The sequence below is a fragment of the Sardina pilchardus genome, chromosome 8 (genome assembly GCF_963854185.1).
Source record: "Sardina pilchardus chromosome 8, fSarPil1.1, whole genome shotgun sequence".
Lineage (NCBI taxonomy): Eukaryota > Metazoa > Chordata > Actinopteri > Clupeiformes > Clupeidae > Sardina > Sardina pilchardus.
The window spans coordinates 21263894-21282285 of record NC_085001.1 but is presented as its reverse complement, the minus strand read 5'-3'; the positions used below and the strand labels follow the sequence as shown (position 1 = coordinate 21282285).

General features: G+C 46.5%; 1 protein-coding gene across 3 annotated transcripts in view; it reads left to right on the top strand.

Moving 5' to 3' along the window:
* Positions 1–573: 573 nt before the first annotated feature.
* wdfy3 (WD repeat and FYVE domain containing 3) overlaps positions 574–18392 on the top strand; it is a 102533-nt gene continuing 84714 nt past the window's right edge. For all 3 annotated transcript variants that reach the window (XM_062543203.1, XM_062543204.1, XM_062543202.1), the window contains exons 1-3: positions 574–729; positions 14751–14961; positions 17015–17138. In XM_062543203.1, the coding sequence (XP_062399187.1) occupies positions 14782–14961; positions 17015–17138 (304 nt within the window). In that variant the 5' untranslated portion in view covers positions 574–729; positions 14751–14781. The remainder of the gene's footprint in view (positions 730–14750; positions 14962–17014; positions 17139–18392) is intronic.

Below are 18392 nucleotides of genomic sequence, written 5' to 3'. Positions count from 1 at the left end.
GTGCCAGCATGTTTGCCTGCCCATACAGTTTTCCACACTGACGCTGCACATCATCATCATCACAGAGGTCATCTCTTATCACATGTCCCAGATATTTGACTTTCTTTACAACCTCTAGTGTTTCCCCTGCCAATGAGAAAGAAGGATATACACACTTCATATCCATAATTATTATATTCATAATAATGGACAATGGACGTAAGAATAAGCCAAATTGCATTATCTTATTTATAAACAATTAACACACAGCTAACGTCAGTCTATGATCTTCAGATCAAGATATGTTTAATATGGATTACTCTTTGAACAATGAAAAAGCCTGACACTACAGGGCAGTCTTCATGGCAGGTTGTGGTGGTCAGAATTATGGTCATAAGTAAAGGATTTGTCGTGGTGTCGTGCAGGCAGCTGTTCAACTTACGTAGTACACCATTCATACAGCAGATGGCAGCATTTTCTAAGCATTATTTTGGGCGCTGTGCTGTGTTCAACTACCCATAATGCCGAGAAGGAGTATTGCTGGACCTGGGACGAGATTGTGTTGTTGGGATGTTGAGGATTAAAGATGGCCACTATCTGAAGGAACAGGAACATTGACCACTTATTAAGATTGTGGCATCATGTGTCAATTACGGATGGTAAAAGGAGTCGAAGCGTGCCGTTGACACTCTGTAAATAATCCTGGTGCTCCTGGATTGGGAATTTATCGATCGAAACACAGGTTTACTGGTAAGTCACAAAATGATATCCGACCACTGGAAACAGCGTTAGCTGGCTAAGCTAGTAGGTTAGCCAGACAGCAAGCTAGCTCAAAACCCCAGATATGCTTCCATTTGACTGCTGCATGAAGAGTTAGCTTGCTCTGCTTCACTGGACACCACCTAACGCTAGCTTGTAGTCAGTGCCAGTATCCGTCTCAAAAGGAAAATACTATTTTCGAGGCATAGAGGGTAAAAACAATCACATTGCATACAACCATTGTGTTTGTTACTGAAGTGACGTTACTATGTGACAGCTACTTATTTCACGGTAGCTGATGTTGCTGTCGGCTCCATCCATAATGTAACGTTAACATTAATTCGATTTTTAGCCAAGGTTTTATACTTAAATACGTCCCTCCCGGCGTTTCACATTTAATGCACAAATGGGACCCTACAGGATACCTCCCCACTGGTTGTCAATCGTTTATTTCATATGTTTAGTATTAGAATATCTGGTCACCGGTTTGTTTATTATCTAAACCAACGTTAGTTCTCTTCAAAGGGCCTGCCGCTTTTAAAAACAAGGTAACGTTAAGGTTAGCCTGCTCGACGGATCCATCCAAGCAGCCCACTGGACAGGTTTGGTGACTAGTCTTACTTCTTGCTAACTGATACTACCTAAACACTAGAATAATACTAGGCTAGTTGGGGGAAAATTGTTTGTACAGTATGATCTAAACACAGAGGATTGCCATATGTGTGGTCAGTGAACATTTTCTCTTGCGGGTGGTTGACATTAGAAATGAGGCCAGAGGAACAAATAGCTTCACCTTCACTAACTAGATGCCAGGTTGGAGACGGGGTTGGTTTTGTATAACGGAGTATACAAGTCATTGATAAACAAATTGGCGTGAAATGAGCACCCTATCAGATGCTGTATTGCGGCTAGAGTAAGAGTGGCTGGCAAGCTAGCTTGTTATGTGATGGATGACTTTGTATTTTCCCAGAATGTCTCTTACGCCGACACATATTACGCAGTGCGAGTGTTGGCTACATTTTAACAATAAACAGAGAGTGGCGTATCAGTGCAGTTAGTGTAGGTCTCCTCAGTCGCTCTGACATGAATCGGTGGGATTACTGGGCAAGGGAAATAGTCAACTCCGGTTTGTTGTGTGCCTGCGTTCCATGACGGAATGTAGATGGGAGATCCAGAAGGCAGAGGTAGTTCGATTTTAGATTCGCGAAAAATAAGAGCATGCCCGTAGAATGTTACTGATTGACAACACCCCAGGCTCCGTAAAACCTTTAGCGTTTGCGAGTGCACTTGTTTGCCCTCGGTTTGGGTTTTGCCCATGCTTATTTTCTGCCGTCTTTCTGGAAGCTCACCATTCTAATCAGCTGTACCACCACCCACACAACAAATGGTGAAGAGTGGGAACCTTCCCCGTCAATGGGAAGAATGCACAGCAGCCACACAGCTGTGATCTTTAGTAGAATGCAGATGTTTAGTATCCGGAGACTGCACAATTTGAACTTCTTGGTTACACAGTCAGTCAGCATATTCTACTGGAAGTGTCAGATGTCATGATTTACCATTTGCTAAATATAGCACAAAATTAGGCCTAATCTCTCCCCACCCCAATTTAGTAATTTTGTCCAATTTGTCATTACACTGCTCTCTAGAAGAATTTAGATGTGTTTAAGATGAATTCAGTGTCACATTTGTCTAATCACTTTGAATCTGAAGTAATTGGCCATTACCAGTTTGTCTTATGTCAGACAGCATTTATGTCAGTCACCAGCATCTGCTGTTTTATTATAGTTAAACCATGAAGCAGGAATTGCATTTCTCAACCATTTAGTTATTGAAGTTCTCAGTCTGTGCTTTGGGTTATTTATACCATCATGTTGCCATAGTAGTTAGTATTGTACAGTAGTGTGTTGTATTGTATTGTACGCCACGGCTGTGCTATTTAATCCGATTTGCCTGAATTTTTGACCTGTTTGAGTGATGCTGTCCACTATCTTGTCCAAATTGCCTGTAGCCTGTCTGTGGTGGACATGTTGTGAAAACAGCTCTTTACATCTGAGGAAGGGTACTGTGCTCTGAGCTGTCTTGGCTCCGTCTTCAAAGGTGGCACACTGAGATGGAAGCAGGAAGTTCTTGTGTGTCATGTGATAAGCCCCTGCAGCATCACCGTCCCTGCTGCGCGTGAAACAGACTGGCGTGGGTTTTTCACGGCCAAACATTTGTTGAAGAAATATAGGCCCATATAAAACTAATTTGTTTCACTACCCTGCCACTGCCAGAGTAATTACGTAGTTAGCCTGTTATCGTCGCACCGTAAAAGATTCTGTTTACCCCTGTGGAGGACCTACTCAGTATTTTTTGCTTTACCTGTTGATGTTTCCCTTAATATTAGCCTAGTCTCTGGAAAAAAACAGTGCATTAACGGTGCACTTGACTAGATGTCACAGTCCCCCAGAGAAGCCTGATTCCGTACAGTCCAGTAATGAAGAGGCATGATCAAGCTGATTTGCTTGGGCTGCCTCCTCCTCTGCCTGGCCCAGACGTCACAGCCAGGAAGCGCTGGCTCTGACTTAATTGCACAAATTGGTTGGGATGGGGCGCATGATGGAGGAGGAGGAGGAGGAGGAGGAGGAGGAGGAGGAGAGTGCTCGCTGGGCTGACGTTAGAGTCCTGCATGCGTACTGGGGGTTACAGGCAGAGAGACGGGCTCTGCTAGCCTAGCTTAGCCTAGCCTAGCTTGGCTATGGTTACTGGGGAGGCTATCTCCCAGAACTGGGATGGGAGAGAGGAGAGAACAATGTGAGGCCTTCATCAATACTACTCCTACCACTACTACTACCACTACTACTACTACTACCTGTTCTGAGAATAATAACTACTATAGCTACCACATGAATATCAACAGCAACAACAACAGTGACAATAACAACAGCAAAATAGCCCTTTTATGTTCAAAATGTTTATGAGTTTTCTTTCTGTACTGATTTAAATCAGATTGAGTTGGTTGCTGGGTTCTCTATAATGATGATGAGGTGGGGGGACTGTAAAATGTCCATGTCATTAATGCAGGATATTCTACCCTTTGCCTGAATGGGGGAGGCAATAGGATGTCTCCCTTCAATCTATTGGTGCTGCTATGACAGCATCCCTAATGAGTGGGTTGCTATGGTCACCAGGTGTAGACTTGAGCAGAGAATCAGATATAAATAAAGTGTACTTAAATTGGACATTTTCACACGGAATTCTGCAAGAAACAGGGCCATTGTCTCTGGAGACAAGGAAAATATTATGTGTGGTTATACTACTGTTTGGAAATAGGTCAAGTTGTTGTGATGACTTGTGGTAATGTCCCCAGATAATGGGAGAAACCGTGTGGACTGGCATGTACTACTTTCTCTGTGTACACATCTCAAGGTGTTTTGAAAATATTGGATGTGTCAGTGTGTTTCCTTTTTCTGTCACGTTGCCATTTTGAAAATCCACATCATAGCTAAAAAAAAAAAAAAAATCCCTCCCCAAAAAAATGTTGATGTGTGAGGCATCAGCAAACTGCAGCAGCAGGCTGAATATTTAATGAAGGTTTTCTGCCTGCTGCTCCTGCTCGCCTCCCACCCGTTTCCCCCCCTGTTATTGTGCCCAGATGGTACGCTCTGGTGTGACAGGGCCCACCCGCGTGTCGGGAGTCAGTGACAGGGGGGGATCAGCTGTGCCAGTCCCTGCAGGCCGCACCGCACGTTGGCACACCGAGTCTCCTGGCACTGCCGGCGAAGGGGCCTGGCTCTCTGTGGCTCTCCGTCCATTGCTTCCTCGCCTTCTGCGCTCACGCACACTCCCTCTCTCCCTCCCTCCCTAACTCTTTACCTCATCCTCCTTTGCTCCCCCTGGTGTGCATTCTCTCTCTCTCTCTCTCTCTCTCTCTCTCTCTCTCGCTCTCTCGCTCTCTCTCTCTCTCCTCTTGCTCATCATCATTCTGTCTGTTTCTCTCAGTCGTTCTCAGAGCAGTGCTTCGAGTAATTTAGCCTGGAGCAATTGATCGATCAGATCCGGGGTGAATTGTTTTTGTTTTTAGGTTTTTTTTTTTTAGTTTTAGTTTTTTTTGTTTTTGATTATCTTATCTGCTTTGTGTTTAACCGTCGGGAGCATCATCCCCTCCCCTGCAAACAGAGATGCTGGCTGAGCACCGGGAGAGCAGCAGGTATGGAAAAAAATGGCCGATTAGCCCGTCACCGCGGTGACGGGGGTTTGTTTACAGTTGCAGGAGCTTTCTCTTGCCGTTTATGTTTTATTGGGATGCGTCAGTGACTTTAAAATGGCTTCTGTGATGTCTTTGCATCTGTGGTTAGGGGCATTTGGACTGATTTGTCGAACAGGCGAGAGGTTTTATGGTTGTGAAAAACGGTGTGTTTTTGGGCAATTAGCCTATTTTTTCTGCCCGATAGACACATTTTTATCACTAAAGACCAGACTCCCCACTCTCATTTTGTTCATGAAATCACTTATCACGTCATAAAGAAATTGAATTCCCATTTAAAGGAAGGAAAGGATGGACGGCTGTTATTTAATCTACCTTTCTAGTTGCCTTTTTTTGTCAGTAGTGGTGGTTTTGGTGGAGAATTTTTTTTTTTTCTCCTTTTTCTGGCAGTTGGGCAGAGAACTCCAACAGAGAGATCCATCTGCTAAAAGCAGGACTAACACATTCAGTTGCACATTATTTGTGATGAGTGAAATTTTCGTCAGCTTTATTTTAGGAATGACACAGGCGTAACCCTATGTCGATATTTGAAACAAGACTGTTGTAGAGATGAATGGCAACCCTTTAGGGCATGAAGATGGAGACATTTTGTGTTGTTTGCTGAATTGAATTAATTGGACAGTAAATTGAATTCTGTTGATTATGAATGTTATATAGGCTATTTGTATCTGTCATGCCAGGAGCTTTAACCGTTCTTCTGTTCTACAAATCATCTGGTGAATTGACCAGAATAGGATGGATAATGGCAAGCTCACAATGGTCAAAGCAATGACTTCCTCTACTAGTTTGTGACTGTTTATTGTGCAGCCTTAAAATAGACTTCTCGTGTAATGACCAGATTTACAGCTAAGGCCTCTGGGGTTCCCCACATAGTGCTTTTTTTGCACATAGAGAGCAAGTTGGCGCTTGAGCTGTGGCCAGGCCTAAAGATTGCTTGTTGAGTTGGGTCAGGGCAGGTTCCAAGCTCCAGCTCAGATTGTATGGTGGATCGTGAGAGGGTTGTGTTTGTTTGTGTGACGGGTGGTGACTTGTGTCAGGATGAGTCAGTCAAGTGGCCCAAGTGAAATGAAGGGCCTCTACATCCTGTCCCAGTGTTCTTACATTCTCTCTGCACATCTTCACAGTGCTTAGCTGTCTTGGCATCTCCCTACGGGATTCTTTTCCCCCCCTCCTGTGTGTGTGTGTGTTTGTGTGTGTGTGTGTGTATGTGTGTGTATGTGAGAGAGAGAGAGAGAGAGCAAAAGAGTGTGTTAGAGTGGGGAGTCCCAAAAACCATTACAGAACAAGAGTGTTTTTGCGATTACATCACTTCAGGCTCTCCGGGGCGTGTTTTTTTGTGTGTGAGAGAGTGTGTGTGTGTGTGTGTGTGTGTGGCAGCGAGAGGAAGAGAGGGCAGGAGGAAAAGAGGGTGTACAATGCCCCCCCTTCCCTCCCTTTCTGGGGTGCCTCCTGTGAAAAACAGGCACTTTCCAACCTACCCTGCCTTCCCAGACGCTCACAGAAGCTGGCAGCTCTTTAAGAGAACGCCATGAAAGACTTGACAGGACAACAAAGGAGATAAAGAAAATACGAGACAAAAAAGATTTAGCCTGGAAGCCTTTTAAGCTCATTTGCTGATCATTTGAAAAAAAAGCAGTCTTGCAAACTGTCTTCATATTTGCCCTTGGAAAACACAGCTTGTGATTTGGTTGGCATGTCATTGGCGAATATGATTAAATTCTGTTACATTTAGCCATATGTTAGCCTTGTTTGCTAACAGACATCGAAGATGATACGAGGCTAGTCATTATCTTCCCATTGATCATTCAGGGATAAAGCACCTGTGAACTCTAACTGATGTCATTGTTAAGAGTTTGGAATCGGGGGAGGTCTTCCATGGAAATCCATCTCAGATTCCCACAGGCAGCCTGTCCCGCTTCCAGGTTTGAGGGGAAATAGGTTCTTGAGTCCACTGAGTATCTCATTAGCAAGACATCAGAGAGGGTTGTACTGGTCAGTGGTAAGTTCAGCTGTCCTAGGAACTGCCCGATGACCGCATGGACACCTAAGGATTTGGGATATCCTCTGTATTGCTTTGAAGATAAATATAAATGGATAAATATATGTAGGCTAAGGCTGGTCACTGTAACTTCCAATCTCTTGTCAAATAAGTGACTGCCATCGCCTACTTAAACTGCTGCCTGTTCCTCCAATAGCCTATAGGCTATTTGACAGGCAGCTGTCTCAAGGCCTCCAGCAATAGCTTGCTAATATCATCGGCATTGACAATCCTGAAATGCCTTAAATGGCCATGGATTTTATTTGACCCCATCTGTCTTTCCTTTGCACCTCTGTAGAGAGTTCACTCCTGTATGAACTGTTCCTCCTCTTCTCAGTGTGTGTGTGTGTGTGTATACTCTCGTCAGTGTGTGTGTGTGTGTGTGTATATGGTGTTCTCAGAATGGCACGTTGAGCAAATGCCTCACTGTGTGCTGCTGTAGGATAATAACAGTCCTATCTGTCGGCCCCATCTGTTAGGATTGCAAGCAGAGACAGGCCCCAGAGATTGCATAGTCTTAGGTATCCTCTGCTTTTTGAAGTCGCATAATTAGAAAGAATCAGTCAGGGGCTGAGCGGAGACGGAGGTTGTTTTTGTTTTAGTTAATATTGTGAAACGTACAGAGATCTGCTGCGTTTGCTTCAGATCATCCCACCCTGAGCAGCACAGCGCACGTCTGTGGGCGTGATGAAGAGCGGCACCAGGCCGTACCGTCGTCGTGGGACTCGACTCGGAGTCGGGGATAATCAGCGCTCTATCTTTAGCGTGGCATTGTGTGTCCGGCTTCACGTGCCCAGTGCTGTGTGAGGGAGAACAATGAGGCGTATGTCACCCAGGATTCGGCTCTGGAGGAGGAGGAGGAGGAGGAGGAGGAGGAGGAGGAGGAGGAGGATGTGGCTGCTGCTCCTGCCTCTGTGATCTGGCCTCGTATTTCATTTCATGGCTCCCCCTTGACGGGTCTCTCATTTCTCTCTCTGTGCACATCTGCACTGTGTTTTGATTTTTCCTCATGTTTGGGGTTCGGGACTTTGTTTGTGTGTGTGTGTAGCTCTGGCTTGCGCTGGCTGGCTATTTTAGACAACATTGTTTCTCACCAAAAGGCAGAGAGGAGACTCCGTGCCCATTTTTACAACCCTGCTGTTTCCCTCGCTTAAAACCAAATGTATGTCAGATGTGTGGCCTAGATAGCCATGTGTTCTGAATCCCCCACCCTCCCCAAACACATCAAAACACAGACACACACACAGACACACTCACAGACACACACACACTCACAGACACACACACACACACACACACAGACACACAGACACACACACACACACACACACACACACACCTCTCCAGCCCTCCATCTGACATGACATCATAAACCCTTTTGTCTTGGTGGCCAGCTTCAGCGACATCATAGCAGAAGAGACAAATCACTGAGGTAAAAAATCCATGGTGGAGTTTGTATCATTAATTGTGGAGTTTGTATTGTTAATGTTGAAGTTTGTATTCCAAAAGAGGCGCATCAGGAAGTCCTGCTCTTATGAACAGCCAATCAAAAGGGGCATTCGGACACAACAGTTCTAAGAGCACAGTTTAACTGACTACTAACTGGAGAGGCTACCCCTAGAGCTACAGTACACAGTTCCTAGGGCTTCTTTTCTATTTGCATTCGCACACAGTAGGAACTCTGAGAGGACTTGACACACATTAGTAGCCCAATTATTGCATGAACATAAAGTAATGACATTTCTTCTCGTCTGTCCAGAGGGGATTTGCTCCATGGCAAGCAGTCAGTCTCTGCAGCCTTCTCATGAAATTGTTATGTGAAGCAAATTTAAACAGATGCTGAATTATTTTTGCAGAGATTTTTTTTAATTTTTTTTTTTTAAATGGTGCCTTTGATTGTCTTGGCATGCACATCAGTTATGTTCAGATGTTTCCTACCCATGCACAGTGAAAAAAATATTTTTGCAGAGATTTTTAAAAATGCCGCTCTTGATTTCTTGGCATGCACATCACATCAGTTATGTTTCCTACCTGTGCACAGTGAAAATACCCTGCCTGTTAGTAGGAGCTCAAATAGTTATATGAACTGTGATCAGAAGAGCTTGTTCAATCCCCAGTTCCATGCTGCCGGAATGCTCGAAGAAAGGGGTTCTAGGAACTACAAAAAGCTCCAACAGTGCAGAAGGACCTATATAGGAAGTTCTAGTCAGAAAAAGGCATGACTGTTTGTTTCTGTTCCTATAGCAATAGCTATTCCTGATCCTGACTATAGGAATAGCTTTGCAGTGAAATTTGGTGCACGTGCAGTGAGCCTTGCTAAACCTTGCTGTACAAAGTCAGGAGTCCCTCCTCCCTTTCCAATTCATTTAGATAGGTGCCTGATCTTGTTTGCCCAAAATAGATGTACCAGAGACATTGCCAAAATGGCTGCCGACTTGGTAGACTTGCCTATAAGGACGTGGCCAGTCTTCACCTTGAAAACAGATGAGCAGAGACTCTGTGCCCCACTGTGAGCCTCTGTTCTCCCTCTCAAACACACACACACACACACACACACACACACACACATATACACATACACACACACACACACACACACACACACATGCGTACACAGTCACCCACACACACAGTGGATGGAGCAACAAGAACGTCTCATCTTAAGTGTCTGCCTGCCTGAGATGTTTTGCGTTTCTTTCCTAAAGTGCCTAAACAACGTTTGATTGGACAGTTGTTGGCAGTATGAGGCCGCCATTGGTCCCATCTCCAGATGTGGGGCCTATTCCAGTGAAAGGCAGCCAGAGGCCACCGATGACAGAGAACATATGATCTGTCTGGGGAAGGTCATAGCATCGCCGCCTCCCATCTGTTATGCCTTAGAGTTGCAGCAGGCAATATGTTGATGTCTGGATTCTTTCTTTTTTTTTTACACCAATTAAGTATATATTCCAGCTTTAAAGTGCACACAAAGCCTATACTAGGCTACACGCAACTGTTGTGTTGGCAGAGCAGCATGACACAAAGAAGACTCTCATTGTGTTTGTGTTTGGATAAACTATGTCCTTAGTGTCCCTGGAATCGTCACGTTGATGGCGATCGTCTTGTCATGTCCCTATTCAGACTGCCAGTGCCAACCGATGTGCTTCATTGTGCGTGTGTGTGTGTGTGTGTGTGTGTGTGTGTGTGTGAGAGAGAGAGTGAGTGTGATGCTCCTGTGGTTGTGAAAGAGTCTGAGTCAGTAGAGGAATGTAGCGTCTCTTGTGAAAGCAGACCTGGGGTTTTGCGGTCACAGACCCTGCAGCAGACAAGGGCTGATTCTGCATTAGCATAGCGGCTCTCGCACTCGTGTCTGGGTGGAAACATTCCCTCCAATAAGCAGTTTACGTGTCCTGTGTGTTGTTTGGGACAAAGCCTCCGACTTTGGCTCAGCGGCTGCACACAGAGCAAGGAGAGTAGGGTCATACCTGATGTCTCATCCAATCAGGAAAACTAACTATGCACCTTGGGAAACTGTCAAATCAGTCTCAGTGGTCAAATAGGATGGCAGATTTGCATTTGTGAGACAACCCATACATGGCATATTAATAAGATGGTATGAAATGGGAATATTTTGTGTGATGGATTATGTTTTAGCTGTAAGACCATCGCCCTTTGCTACATGGAAATTGTTAGCTTAATGTTGATTCTCTACAGGGGGGTGAAGTGCATGCTAGTGGCTCAGTAATCCCTCACATGTGGTTTTAGATCAAGTGTCTGTCTTTGCCACATCACCAAGTCATGTGGTGTTTTTTTTTGCGTCAAATCTGTGAGATTACCAGACCAGAAGTGAGCTTGTAGCTGAAAAACACAGTACCACATAATGAGCTTCAAAGGACCATTTTTAGCTAGCCGCTGCCATCCGCCACCCCCACACAGATTTACGACAGTCACACCAACAGTTAGCACGGTCTCCCACGAGTCAGGAAGACCAAGCTGTTCGCTGTGTCGGTCTGATCAAAGCAATTTGTGGACGTGAAGTGAACCCTCCCCACCCCAGCCAATGGGTTGTTATGTCACAGGAAGGAGCTCTCTGGGTGGGTGCTGGTGTGGGGCAGTGGAACCCGACTACATGGGCAGAAGACATGCCACATAGCTCACATTCCTCATGTACCAGGGATGTAGTGTAGTGTGTTTGTAGTGTATTATGCTGCCTTTTTTACTTAAATTGTTCAAAAAAGTGTTTTTATCCCCCAATTAAATCTTTAAGTTGATAGTTTGACCACTGGTCTTTCAGTTCGATAAAAGTGATAAACAACAACAAAGGCTAGACACGGAAGGGACTAAGGATTAATAAGGAAAGAGACTGCCTGTCCTCAGAAGTACCCAACCTCAGTTCAGGTATGAAGGCCTGATTTGGCCCGCATGATTCCAGTTCCAGTCAGGCTAGTTAGACCAGCGTCTTGTCTTGTGGACCACAGCGCTGAACTCCAGGATGTGGGTCAGCTGAGCTTATCTCAAATGAGATCAGCCTGCTCCCAGTGTCCACTCCAGATCCCAAGGGTCGGGAATGGGCGGCTGGCAGGATGGGAGGTTCTGGCGGATTCCCACATCAGTTGTTTTTTTCTCTCTCTCTTTGCCTGTTGAAGAAGTGACTGAGAGCAAGATGTTCTGGCCCCACACACACAGAGAGGCTGAGGTCAACATGATGGAGAGACAGCTCGCCAAGCTGAGTTTCCCCCCCTTTTTTTTTTCTATTTAATAATTCATGCTTGGAACCCCACTTTGTCAAAGCTTAGGCTGGGAAAAAGCAGCTTACTGCTACTTGTTATCTGCCTATTTATTGTTATTACTTGCACCATTAAATGGCCACTGACTGTGTTACTGTGCAAGTGAACAAGTGCTATGTTATTTATACTGAGAAGGCCCCTGTGCAAGTGAACGTGCTGTTTGAAGAGGGCAGTTCTACACTACCCTGCCTGAGTGGTCCTGTTTGTAAGAGTGTGAAAACAACATGAACTGACTGAGCTTACCACCACGGGAAAAGAAGCCAGCACACACACACACACACACACACACACACACACACACACACACACGCACACACGTACACACGCACACACATACAAACATCTTAGTGTGGGGCTTTGGGGCAGATTTGTTTTCTATCTGTCTTAAGCAGCTGACAGCAGATTGTGATTCCATCATTGCAACTCATGAAATGTGCTGTACACTGACAGAGATGATCTGTTCCCATCAGGCATGTAGTGTTGGAAACTGGTATCCATAGCAGGTGTTTAACACACGCACACACACACACACACTCACATGCACACACGCACACACGCACACACACACACACACACACACACACAGTTTCACCTTGAATCCGGTAATAATAGAATTCCAGTCTAATATTCTGGTGATCTGGCAAAAACTGACCTCTGAACATTTAGCCACGGAGAGGCAGATCGGTCGTAGATTACACACAGGGTTTGTCAGAGTTAAATTACGTCTATGTGTCCAAATCTCTCACGTGACCAGTTGAAGTGTTTGTCCAGTCCATGACCTCAGCAGGAAGCCATCCACCACATTCGCGCCGTGCAAGACAACGAATTCAAAACACTCCCCAGTTAGAACAGTCTGGCCACGCCATGTCAGAGAGCAGTGTCTGACAAACAACCGCCAGCTCCACCACTTCTCTCTTTTTCTTCTTCCCTCCTTCTTTCAAAATGCATGAGGACATGCTGGAGGGCAGGGCCTTCACACCTCCTGCTTACCCTGCCTGCCCTGTGCAGAGGCTATTTGCAGAAGGCAGTAGCAGCTCTCAGTAGCTGAGGCGGCAGCAGCAGCAGCAGTAGCAGCGGTGGTGGTGGTGGTGGTGGTGGTGGTGGGAGGGAAGGCGAGCACAGTCATTTTATTTCTGGACGATGAACTTGACTCCCTCGTCAGGAAACTTGGGCCGAGTCGCCGTCGCAACAACAGCGGGGGTTCACCGGAGGGTCAACGCACTCTGCAGCCAAAACATACCAGCCGAGGGCTAAACTGTCTGGGCCTCGCCGGGGCGGTGACACGGGAGCGTCCTCTGCCACCGCTGCCACACGGGCTGTTATTTAAAACCGGACGGTTGCTGTGGACCAGAATTACCCCCGGTGTGGCACCGTGCCCTCGGGGTAGTTGCCTTGGCGTCGCCGCCACGTTTGGAACACAGTGAGTGGACTGTCACAGGGCTCTTGAGTTAGCGCTGACGCCGACGCCTGGGCACATGTGACTTATTGTTTGACACGCCGCCTTTGTGTCGTGGTCAAGGATTTTGTTTCTTTCGAGAAGGCTGTGGTCGGCTTGATAGCATCTCGGAGGAGTGGTACTTGAGCTTAACATCACCTGCCACCTGTTGTTGTGGTCTAGAAATGACACGTGCGCACACACACACACACACACACACACACACACACACACACACACACACACACACACACACACACACAGTTCTGAATATGTAGTGTTTATCTCCTCACCTCATAATGAGGAACAGGGAGGCTAGAGAAGGCTAGAAGTCCCCATGTGACTGTTGACCATGTTGACATTACTCTTGTTTACATGGAAGGGGAGGAAGAATGGCCGTCTAATGGAGCCTGCTGAGCATGTTATGGAGCATTTTGTTTCAGTTGTGCGCCATGCTTTTGAACCCTGTTGGGCCTTTGCAGTCAACACAGGCTTCTTTCAAGATAACATGCCTTTGTAGGAAAGTCCTATTCCACCCCCACCCCCTCTTGCCCTCTCTCTTTCATATTCTCTCTCTCTCTCTCTCTCTCTCGTCCTCTCTTCTTCTTTCTCTCTTCACTCTACTCAGTGGGTAATTTGCTGTGAAGAGAGGACTTCTTCCTCCAGGGAAGAAGGGAGTTCTAGTCTGTGCAGAGGATTGTGTCAGAACCCTTCACCATCAGGGATCCCGATGAGACCAGATCCACAGTGGATCCACTGGGCTTAGCTGTTACTACTGGTGGAGAGCAACAGCAAAAATGGAGATATATAAATATAAAAGCAGGCTTTAAAGCTCTGCGTGTTCTACAGTGTGGTTTTTATTTAGTAGTAAACGCTTCCATCCCTGAGTAACCGGCTGGCTTGTGTTTAAAAGCTTGAAACCTAGGAAATGTCCTTTGCGCTCAGCGAATGTGTTGGCAACTGTGTGCAGGCAGCACTTGCTGACCACCATCCCCACCATAACCCTGATTCATCATGGCCCTCAGCCTGACCACACACAATGGTGGATGGTTGCTGACTGTGTGTGTGTGTGAGGACATAGTCTGACTCATGGACGAAACTTGAGGTGTCTCTGTACGCTGCACTGGTTGAAGCTGAAGTTGTGTGTGTGTGTGTGACCAGTGTCTTGTGTAACGTGTCGAGTTAACATGTCCAGTTTTGTGTGAGGATCCGGAGGAACTCTCAGATGTGTGCTAACGTGTACTTAACCGTTCTACTGTCCCACTTGTGCATGTCAACGTCCATATTTCCTGTGTCTCACTCTTTCTCTCTCTGGTTATTGGTTTATTTGGCGAGGTTGTATTTTGTTTGCGGGGGGGTGGGGTGAGTTTTGAACATGGGCTGGTTTTATTGCTGCTTGGTTTCCTTTTGACTGTCAATAAAGGAGCCTCTAAAGCAAAAGTCTCTCTCTCTCTCTCTCTCTCTCTCTCTCTCTCTCTCTGTCTCTCTCTCTCTCTCTCTCTCTCTCTCCCTCTCTCCCTGTGGCAGGGCTGGCTTTGGCCTGAGGAAGCAGCTCAAGATGAACATGGTGAAGAGGATCATGGGCCGTCCGCGGCAGGAGGAGTGCAGCCCGCAGGACAACGCGCTCGGCCTCATGCACCTGCGCCGCCTCTTCTCCGAGCTCTGCCATCCGCCGCGTCACATGACCCAGAAGGAGCAGGAGGAGAAGCTCTACATGATGCTGCCCGTCTTCAACAGGGTACGAGACCCCCTCACACACGCTCTCTTTCTGTCTCTCTCTCTGTCTCTGTCTGTCTGTCTCTGTCTCTGTCTCTGTCTCTGTCTCTGTCTCTGTCTCTGTCTCTATCTCCCTCTCCCTTGCTCTCCCTGTCCCTCCCTCTCTTCTCTCTCTGTGTTCACTTCCAATCCAGACACATGACATGCACAGAGATATAGATATTCTCATGTGACCCCAGGCATAGTGAGAAGTGGAGGAACTTTACAGAGTTTTGTCCATCATAAACAGGAGGGAGTACTGTGGTGTGGTGCGTTACGGTACTGCACAAACACACGCCCACAGGCTCACGTACTCATACGTACACACATACTATCAAAATCCTCAAATAAAACAATGTACTCACATAAACACACACACACACACACACACACACACACACACACACACACTCAGTCATGAGGCCCACAGGATGCTCTCTCTCTCTCCGTGCTGCTCGGGGTTTGTTATCGTAGGCCTGCCTTTGAAGAACTGGCCCTCAGCTGGAGTTGGAGCTCCGCGTGGGCTTTTTAACATAACTTATTCGGCCCACAGGACAGGAGGGAGAAGCCACTGACTCGCACAGCCCTCGGTCCTTCAGCAACAGCCATGCATATTTCATGCTGTTCGCCCCGATCGCAGGGCCCGCGCACAAGAGGCTTGGCCCACCCACCCGGGCACTGGCGCGGAGAGCGACGACGAGGTTTGCGTCCCGCGCCTGAAATATTCATGCGTGTTTACCAGGACGGGATTGTTTCTGTCGGGAGAGGAAAGGCCACCCCCTCCCACACCACCCCTCTGTGTTCTTGCTTCGCAAGCTTACAAAAGGGGTCAGGGCCTCTGCTGCCTGTAGGGTGTGTGTGTGTGTGTGTGTGTGTGTGGCGCCCACAACTCAAAAGGCCCATTGTCACAAGAAATGAGCAGAGAAAACTGGTGTACCTGTTCTGCATAAAACAACCGGATACTCGCAGCCGGTATGCAGAATCTATTATACAACCCAAAAATAACTCCCCTGCTTCATCTATCCACTCTGTGGCGGCAGACACAGACGCTAAATTCGCCATAACACCCAAGCGCTCTCACCCAGAAGACCTTTTTGAAGCGTGTGGTCCTGCATAGCAATGGCCTGATTATGAAAACGCACCATTTGAGAAGTCTCTATGAGAAAGTCAAATGCCAATTAAGGTATTGAAGAGGCCCCCACAGCGTGTTGTGAACACCTGGCAACGTGGCTTTACAGTTCTGAAGGGGCTTTGCAAATGAAGAGCTCTAGTTAGCGGTAGCGGCGGCATTATTGTGCCGTTGTTTGTGGAGGAGACCACCACGGAGGTGGAGAGTGCTACTGGCTCGAGTGGAATGCTCTCTCGGGCCGAAAGGGGATGCGAGCCATTAGCGGGGTTGCCGTGGTGATCAGCTCTGCGCCGTGTGTGTGCGTGTGTTTGTGTGTTCTGTTGTGTGCGCGCCCTCATGCGCCCTCATGAGCCCTCAGACAGAATCCGAGCTCTGTTAAAATGTTAAGATTACAGGATGTCAATCAAGGAGTATCAGTCCTTCCTGTTTGCCTCTCTCTCTCTTTCTCTCTCTCTTTCTCTCTTTCTCTCTCTCTCTCTCTCTGTCTCTGTCTCTCCCCAGTACAAATACTGAAATATATACATGCACAAATATTAAATGCCTTTGAGCAAAACAATGTGACCTTATGTGTTTGTTTGTCAAGGCAGTTATCCTGTATAAGATGATGTTAAAGCGGAGTCTCCCAGACTCTTCTCTTTTCAGTGCGCTCATTTGATATTTTTAGCCGAGTCTCTGTGCAGTCTGCCGACTCGGAGGCAGCGCTCTGTTGCCAGGGCGCTCGCTGCTGCTGCTGTAACTAACTGTGTGTGTGTGTGTGTGTGTGTGTGTGTGTGTGTGTGTGTGTGTGTGTGTGTGTGTGTGTGTGTGTGTGTGTGTGTGTGTGTGTGTGTGTGTGTGTGTGTGTGTGTGTGTGTGTGTGTGTGTGTGTGTGTGTGTGTGTGTGTGTGTGTGCCTCTGTAACACACAGGTGTTTGGGAACGCTCCCCCGAGCTCCATGAACGAGAAGTTCTCCGACCTGCTCCAGTTCACCACGCAGGTGTCCCGCCTCATGGTGACCGAAATCCGGCGCCGGGCATCCAACAAGTCCACAGGTACGCACGCGCTACACACACACACACTACACACACTTTGCACTGTTTGTAAACACACACATACGCCCATATCCACATACACACACAGACTTAGATCAGGGGTCTCCAAATAGTTTGGCCCAAGCTTGTGTCAGGCTTGCCAAACATTCAGGATTAAACACTCGTTGTGACAATATTATACCTGCCTAAATTATCTTGATACTGCAAAAACCAAAACATCAACAACACTACAGGAATGACCAATATGGAACTTAATATTTTAAAATATATACATTATTGAAAATATGTCAATACAGTATACGATAGTGGATGTGAAAACAACTCATAAAAAGGACTGTGCCGTAGTGTGTTCAGAGATAATGAGATTAATACAGATTTTAGAATGGATACTGTTGATTAGTTTGCTAGGCTACAGTAGATTTCAGTTTGTAGATGCTGTTCTGGCCTTGTTGATCTGAGTACGTTTACAGCTGGCAAGTTAAAGTAAAGTTAACGTTGCTGCATTTAGTGTTGCTTTTATGTTAAAGTGTTTGTCACATTTCTAAAGCCAAATTAGATAGCCTAGTTATCGTTTAGCCTGTCGTGTTAAAATCCGATGATGGTTTCTTTTCATATTGTAGCTCTCATCAAGTCATCATGCGATGCGAGCCAGCATTAGCGATAAGATCAGTTTAATTAGGCTATGCTACATTGTTTTCAATTGGAACATCCTGGCCTATGCAACGTGAAGCCGGTGATGTGCTGTGGGGTGCAGCGCAATGCAACGTGAGTGTTTTAGAGCAGACCCTTTGTCGGATGCCCCGTTTCTATTTTATTTCTGTCACTCGCGTCGCTCTGCTGTTTTGAATGAGAAATATGACTCATATATAACAGATTCAATGTGGACAGAGAGCATTCAATCCTCCACAACAATCGCTGGTTTGGATGCAGTGAGTGTTCTCTATGAATACACTGTTATTCTGGTACGCACGTGTCAGGCACACAAATGTCGGCTCGGGCCACTTATTTGGGCCTTGCGGGCCGGATATGGCTCACAAGCCACTATTTAGGGAACCTTGACTTAGACTGAACTGACTGTATTCTGTTCAGGTTCTCTTTGGACTTTGCCGACCTCTTCTCTTTGATTGCCTCCTACTTTAGTGCGCTGTGATCGTTTGATTCAGCCTGTGCACGTCAGCCAGAGATGAATCATTCCACTCAGTTGCGTCGGTCATTTTGCTTCAGGCATCTTAGTCCCAGGCAAGAAAAAAGACC